The 8,236-nt window shown below is 30.7% G+C and overlaps 1 protein-coding gene across 1 annotated transcript; it reads left to right on the top strand.

The window, feature by feature from the left end:
• Positions 1-18: 18 nt before the first annotated feature.
• EIN_123480 (protein serine/threonine kinase, putative) lies at positions 19-3,906 on the top strand (the record flags this gene model as incomplete). The annotated part of the gene is made up of 1 exon (XM_004259070.1): positions 19-3,906. One exon carries the CDS (start codon positions 19-21, stop codon positions 3,904-3,906), a length of 3,888 nt encoding a protein of 1,295 aa, XP_004259118.1.
• Positions 3,907-8,236: the final 4,330 nt, after the last annotated feature.

The raw sequence follows: 8,236 nt of genomic DNA, 5'->3' as shown, positions 1-8,236 counted from the left end.
AAAGCCGAAGAATGCTCTATGTCTACAGTTAGTTCGATTATTAATTTTGAAACGACATGTTCAACGACAAAAGGTATTGTGATAAAAGGTGGCGTGTTAAATTTTATAAATAATGCAACAATGAACACAATTTCATACATACAAACCTCGAATATTGCTTATTTAAATATGTTTGATACTTCCACTTTATTTATTAAAGACACTGGTTATATAAGGTTAAATTTGGATTGTGTGATGAACATGTACAACAATTCCAGAGTCTTTGCTGATGACCATATATACGTAACAAGTGGTACGTTTAACATGTTCGATAACTCTGTTATAGAAAAATGTTTCTTTATACCAATTTCTGAAGGTGGCGTATTTACAATGAGAAATAACTCAATTATCAAAAACATTTTCAATTTATTATCATTGGGTGGTGATTCGTCTCAATTTAATATTTTAGATAATGCAAGAGTACAGAGCAGTGGCAATTTTTCATCCACTGGCGGTACTTTCACAATAAAAAGTGAAAATATCCAAGAAAAATTTATTATTAATCAATTCAAACTGGACTATACAGTATTGGATATAGATAAAAACTCGTACATTACAGCGAAGAGTGTCGTGTTAACATCTACTTCACAAATTAAATTAAACGGTAGAACCATTCGAGACCCGCCTCTTTTCTTTACAAATGACATTTCAGATAACTCAAATATCTTCGATCAAACGGAACCTTTTGATTTGGCAGTGACTAACATTCCATTTGTGAGTACTATTTCAACTTCTTTTACTACATACTTTGAAAATCGTTTAATGAGATTTGGAAGTTCAAATAAGTTCTTCTGCCATCTGAAAGGAGAAAATATCGAAAGTGGAAATTTTTTGGAACCTTTTTGTCCGTGTTATGAGGAGTTGTGTTTTATTGTTCCAAGTGGAAATAATGCTGTTCTAAATTTAAAAATTGACAGTGTTAAAAATGTGAATAGACAAGTAAATAATTTGAAGGTTTTGAACAAAAAAGAAACAGAAGAGGAGAATATAGTGACAATTGGAAGTAATAAAATATCTCTCTATTCATTCACTGATATTGTGATCAATATAATTTCTGATGAATTTGTTGCGGTGAGCTTTTTTAAATTGACAAAGAGTGTATTACTAATATCACAAAATGCTGATTATGTCTTTGACACAACTTCTTGTAATCTTGGATATTACAACTCCACATCATTTCAGTGTTTAACAAAGATAGAATGCACGAAAGGAGGGTTAAATAAAATCACAAGACAATGTGAAAGTTGCACCAAATCCAATTGTGAAATCTGCACAGTTTACAATGGCGATTGTATGAAGTGTTCAAGTGGATATTATGGTGTTAACGGCGAATGTATTTTAATCGAAAATTGTCAACTTACAATGCGAGATTTTTGTGTAATATGTAAATTGGGTTATACATATTATAACGGGAAGTGCGTGACTTCACAAGACCACTGTTCGATCAGAGAGACCGAAGAAAGTTGTCTATTCTGCGATAGAAATTCCAATACCAAACTTTCTAATGGAAAGTGTGTTTCAATTGGAAACAATGTGATTTTATTTTCACATAATTCCATCAATGCATGTGAAAATGGGTATTACACAGAAAATGGTGAAATTTGTCAAAAATGTACAGACAAACATCCAAACAGTGTTTCTTGTAATTTTAAATATGCGACGCGTTGCTCATTAAAATTTGAAATGTCTGATTTGGGGGCTTGTGACACTTCTTCCTGTGAAGTTGCCGAAAATACAATTAAAGATGCGAATGGGAAATGTGAAAAGCCAACACAAAATTGTGTATATAAAGTGAATACCAAATGTGTTGAATGTGAATCAAAAACAATTTTAAATTCACAAAAAGAATGCAAAACACTTGATGATAGTAATTGTGAAATCCAAAATTCTTTTGGTTGCCTTCGTTGTGTTTCTGGAAAGTATTTTGACACCGCTGAAAATTCGTGTGAAAAGTGCAATTCGACATGTTCTACATGTATTTCATCCCCCAATTTTTGTCAGTCGTGTTCCTCTGAATATTATCTTAACAACTATTCTTGTGTATCTCAAGATGATTTACTTGCGACTTGTCTTAAATTTTCATATGACAGTTTAAAGTGTTTACAATGTGATGATGGTTTTTATTTAATCAATTTTGTATGTAATAAATGCCCAACAGAGTGTTCAACGTGTAATTCGGCTGGTAAATGTCTTTCGTGTAATTCGAGCAATTTCATGACAAATGAGAACAAATGCGTTTCAAAGGATTCGATCGTTGGATGTGATGTTGAAATCACAGAAAAGGGGTGTTCTACATGTCAAGATGGGTATTTCCAAATCAAGTCAAATCAATGTGAAAAGTGTAGTGATTTATGTGTAAAATGTGAGTCCAAAAATGCATGTGAAATATGTGTTGACAATTACGTGCTTTCAGAAAAGAATTGCAGTCATTATACACTCTTAAAGTACTGTCTTGAGGCCCACAATTCAAAGTGTTCAAAATGTGAATTCTGGAAAGCGCCAAGTCAAAGTGGCACATTCTGTGTTTCTAAAGCGGTTTGGTGGGTCATTTTCATTATTGTAATTTTTGTCATTGTACTTGTGATTATCATATTTATATGTGTTGTAATACTCTTTGTTGTTATTCACAAAAAACTTCGAAAAAGCGAAATTGAGAGCAAAATGACGATATTCAAAATGCAAAATTCGAATTTGAAATTCAATGAATTGAAAGGCGGAGTATGTGTTGATCAACCAGAAATCGATTTTAACAACGAAGACGACGAAATTCCAGTGAGTGAAGAAACACGCAAATTAATTTGTGTTGGTAACACTAACAATCAAACTGTGAAAATTCAATTTGTCGCCAAAACGTTTGTTGAGAAGTTCAATATAACAGTTAAGCCGAGTATAGCGACGTTACACAAAAATTGTGCGTGCGAGTTTGAATTTTTTATAACTCCAAATTACACTTGCAAAATCGAGGACAACATTGTTTTAGTCTCAAAAAACATCGAAACAGGAGAAGAAATTTTGAATGAACTTGTGATGAAAGGAGTGACTACAATCACAACTAAACTCGACCCCAATGAAATTGTTTTCGATAATAAACTTGGCGAAGGATCTTTTGGTGTTGTGTATAAAGGTACTTATAGAAATAATACAGTTGCAATTAAGAAAATCAAAAGCGTTGATTTGTCTGATGAAATTATTGAAGAATTTGAAAAAGAGGTAAATATGTTAGACAAATTTAGAAGTGATTACATCGTCCATTTCTATGGCGCTGTTTTCATTCCCAACAAAGTGTGTATGGTCACCGAATTTGCACAATATGGTTCTTTACAAGACTTAATTAAACACAAAAAGAGTGAAGATATTGACATAAAGTTGCGTGTTAAAATGATGATAGATGCAGCAAAAGGTATTTTGTATTTGCATGAAAATGGGATATTACACAGAGACATCAAACCAGACAACATTTTGGTTATATCACTAAATGTTGATGACAAAGTTATAGCAAAACTGACTGACTTTGGAAGTGCGAGAAATGTGAATCTGTTGATGACTAACATGACTTTCACAAAAGGTATTGGAACTCCAGTCTATATGGCGCCTGAAATCTTGAGTCAAGAGAAATATAAAAAGCCAGCAGACATATACTCGTTTGGAATAACGATGTTTGAGGGTATTGGGTGGTGTGACGCGTATCCGAAAGGCCTTTTCGCGTTTCCATGGAAAATAGCAGAGTATGTAAATAATGGTAAACGACCAGAAAAGAAAGATGACATGGATGATAAAATATTTTCAATTGTGGATAAATGCTGGGTTCACAATCCGATCAAGAGACTTGATATCAAAGAGGTTATAAAACAGCTAGATAACTTGTGATGTAATTGTTTTATGTTGTATCTATATAATCAAATCCAAATAAACATATAATTTGTTATTCCAATACAAACAAACTGTTGTTAATACCATTTATAATTAAAGATAAGTGACATATTTGGACCAAATTACGTGGCAATTCCTATTCATAAAAAAAAACGTGGACAAAATGAGATTAAATGATTTGGATCAAAAATGTTATAACTTAAAAGATTTTTTTAAGATATAACATCTTAACCGATTAAAATAAACGAGACGCAAAAAAACGCGTTTAAAAAAATAAAATTGAAATTTTAGTAATTGTTTTTGTTTAGATAAAATGTGTAAAAATTATTTTTAGATTTTTTTTAAATAAAATAACTAACAATTCTTTTGTAAACCCATTCTGCCGCACAAATCAACGAAAAATTTAATTGTAATAAGTTTGTCTTGCTGCTCCGATGTTGTCACAGTTATGATAAAGATTTTTCTACTCATTACTAGTGTCTGGGAAAAAAATTGGTCGATTATGTTTCAGACCTAAAGCTAAAATCGCATTAGAATAATTGTAAAAACCTAGTGTCTGATCTCTTGTTGAAATGTGAAAACTGCTGAAAGATGCTTCTTCATACAAAAGCAAATTTATATGTAAATTATTTTTAGAATTTTTTCTCATTTTTATATTTATAGAAAAAAAAACGCAATTTTTTGCGTCTCGTGCATTTTGCCAAAGAAAAAAAATACTAGAGTCAATCTATCAACGTTATCTGGTCCTTAAACGTTATCTGGTCACGAATATTCTATTATTCTTCTTATTATTTCCACGGACTCAAATTAATTACGTCAAAAATGATAAAAATATTTTTGATATTTTAAATTTTTTATTTAATTTTAAATAAAACTTAAAACAATAAATTCATTTATTTTCAAGATGATACTTTTTGTCAAAAATAAAGAATCATCTGAACAAGTACCAAAATGACGCACCTAAAAGAATAACACAATGAAGTAGACGAGGACCAGAAAAGTCCACTTTTTGCTGTCAACAAATGCTTCCAAAACCACAATCTAAACCATTTTTAACTGTCTCGACTTCTTTGTTATTGATTAAATAATATTTTCAATCATCAATATCGTAAATTGTGTAAACATAGAAAATGCTTTTTGTAAGTAAGTTGGCTTATGGATCGAATAAACAAGCAAACCAATAATACTGATGATGTTTTGTCTATTGGTTGTTGTGGTTGATTGAGTAATATTATAAACGCATACTTTTGTACAATGCTCGGAATCTTTCTTTGGTGTTTAAAGTTTGTAGGTTTTAAATATTACAATCATTAACCTATTTATTATAATTTATTGTATTTTTATGGTACTGTTTATTTTTTTATTTGTTTGTTTTTTACTATATTATTTAATACAATTTATATTTTTTATACAAAAATATTAAAAATGTATAACCGACTTCATTTATCAATATTTTCACCATCCAAGTTTACTCAATTTTATCCTTTGACTTTTATAAAGAGAGAAACCATGGTTCAATTCAAGTTTAGAATTGTCCAACTTGCGATACTTTACACGTAAATTTTTCAACACTTTTTTCTTTGAATTGTTTATTGTCAAATCATTTATACCCATTTTTGTTTTCATTTCTTCAATTTCGTCACAATTAAAGAAACAATCTAAACGAGAACAAGATTGAGGCACTACTTCGCAAACTACCGTATAATTATCCAAAAGTCGAGGAACCAATCCACATGCAACAAAGGATGAAATAACATTTTTTGTTGTTGTTACCTTTTCCCATGAATTAACGATTGATAATATTTGTATTGCTGAATAAGACAAATTTTCAAATGCATCATTCATGAAACACTTTTCAGTCACACATACACGTTTTTGATTTCCAAAAATAGATACATCCAACATTTGAAGACAATGTGATGAATGACCAGGCATTAAAATTATTTTAACATTATTTTCCGAGAGTAATTTGACTGATTTGATACCTATGTGTGAACCATATCCATCTATAATTAATATAGACACACCTTTATACTTCAACAGTTTTCTTTTGTTGTCTAAATTGGGTATAAAAACTTCTTTTAACCACAACTCAAACAAGTAGTTGTTCATAAAAAACTTTTCGGAGTGTTTAAGTACCGCTTTGTTCGGAGTTATTCCGTTCTCGATTAGCTCCTTTTCTATTGATATGGTTGGTATGATAAAAAATGGAGGAAATACAGTTCCATCCATACAAATTGTCCCTAACATTGTCATTCGTCCAGATCCTCTTGTTATTGGTATATCCACTTTATTGGCAGAAGAAGAAGAGACAATAACTTTTTGGTCCATTTTATCTGCCCACTCTTGAAACCCAGACTCGTCACAGTTGAATATGAAAGAGACTGGTACACTACTCGCCTCTTTTTCTAACATATCAAAGTATATTTTGATTAACTCTACATCGACATCGACGCGTTCTTTCTCCATTGGTACACCTTTTGCTGTCTTTATTCTGTCATCGTGCTCAACAAAGTTATACAATGTTCGAATGTTTACCGAAGTCCGTTCCATTTCTGTCGCCAAAAAGAACATCATATCACTAAATGTTGGTGGATTCTTTTCGGATTCTCTTTGTTTGATATAAGACACGATTTGTGTTTTTTCAATTTCACTGAAAATTGCTATTCTACCCGATAACCCACGTGTTTGTTTTGCAAATCTTAATTGTTGTCTCCAAATGTCGGCGCTTAAATTTGGTGTGAGACTTGCCAAAAAATCTCCAGAATTAAGATTGCATTTTGAGTTCATATATTCAGACAATCTGTACATTTGTATTCTTCTGTTTGGTGATTTGATGTTCCTGTTGAGTTTTAAGAATCTCAGTAATGCGTCGATAACCATCGTGAAGTCTTTCTCTCGATTTTTCGTTTGTAGGTAATCCCAAAGCCCGTCACAACTAAACTCTATTTCGTCAAGTGGCATTTCTATTTGAGAGTCTCGATTATAGTTATTGTCCAACTCTTCCATGGTTTCAGAAGATTCTCCCCCCTCTTCTTCCATTTGTCTTTCTAGTTCAATTTGCGAACAGTCGTTAGTTTCCAAGCCAAGAGCTTCAATGACATCATTGTTATTTACAATTGTTATTTCTTCAATTGATGAATTGTTATCACTATTTGTTTCCATAGTCAGATTATTTATTGTGATATTTCCAGGTTCTGGTATACCATCGTGTCTCAGATAGTTGGCCAATTGAATGAATCCAGCGCGCGGAACTGTGTATTGGCGAACAAATTGAAGGCAGTTGATGGTGTGCTCGGTCACGTTTTTAATATTGTTTGTTGTATTGATAATAGTAGATATAACTTCCGAAATACTGTTGATAGAGTCTATGTCATTTTGGAATGCCATTATCGCTTTGTCAAAATCGGTAATTGTGTAGTTTATAATGTTGTTGTAATTGTGAATGGCTTGGTTAAGACTGGCTGAAATATAACCATTAACAGTTTCCAAATCAAACACAAGTTTGATAAGAGATTTTGCTTTTAAATCTACATTAACTTCCTTCATAATGTGATTGAAGTTGATCTGCCTCATGTTAAATTCTGTGCGAGTGGAAAAGGCGTGAGGCGGCAACATTGTTAATTAAAAGTTTTGGTTAATTTTTAAAAAATAAAAAGTGTATTTTTGCTTTAAAAATATTAATAAAATTGAAGTGTTTTTATAATTTTAAAAACAGAAAGATAATAAAGAATATTTATTTAAAAATTGGGGAAAACAGCTTTAACAAAAAAATAAACATTTGTAATAATAAATTATTTTTATTGAATATTGGGGTTATTTCCAAATTTTTATACTTTTATTGTTTGTTTCTTGCAAAAATGTGTATGCTTTTATTATTTTTGTCTTATTTAAAAATACTTTAACGAATGTTCGAAAATAAACAAGAAAAATAATTAAACAGATAAGGTTTAAGGACCAGATAACGTTAATAGACTGACTCTATTGGCCGGTTAAGTAAAGGTTGAATAATTTATTTTATATTTATAATTAATTGACAAAAAAAGAATTATTTTTTGTAAGTTTTTTAAACCTTTGTATTTAGTGTCGTTGAGCACTTTAAGTCATTAACATTCATATGTTTTATTTATTATTGCTTTTTAAAAGTTATTGAAATTAGTCTGCAAGTTACAGCGAAAGATTTCAAGAGATGTATATTTGAAGAGTGTGTTCTCTCAAGAACAGGCAAATTAAATAAATTTCAATGGTTAAATGGAATTAAAATAAATTAAAAATATGTATTATTGAAAATCAAACAACAAAGAAATAACAACCAATTTATTTAAAA

The sequence above is a fragment of the Entamoeba invadens genome (assembly GCF_000330505.1).
Source record: "Entamoeba invadens IP1 unplaced genomic scaffold scaff_1105074724931, whole genome shotgun sequence".
NCBI lineage: Eukaryota > Evosea > Mastigamoebida > Endamoebidae > Entamoeba > Entamoeba invadens.
The sequence above is the reverse complement of the archived record's forward strand: the minus strand, read 5'-3'. Positions and strand labels throughout refer to the sequence as shown.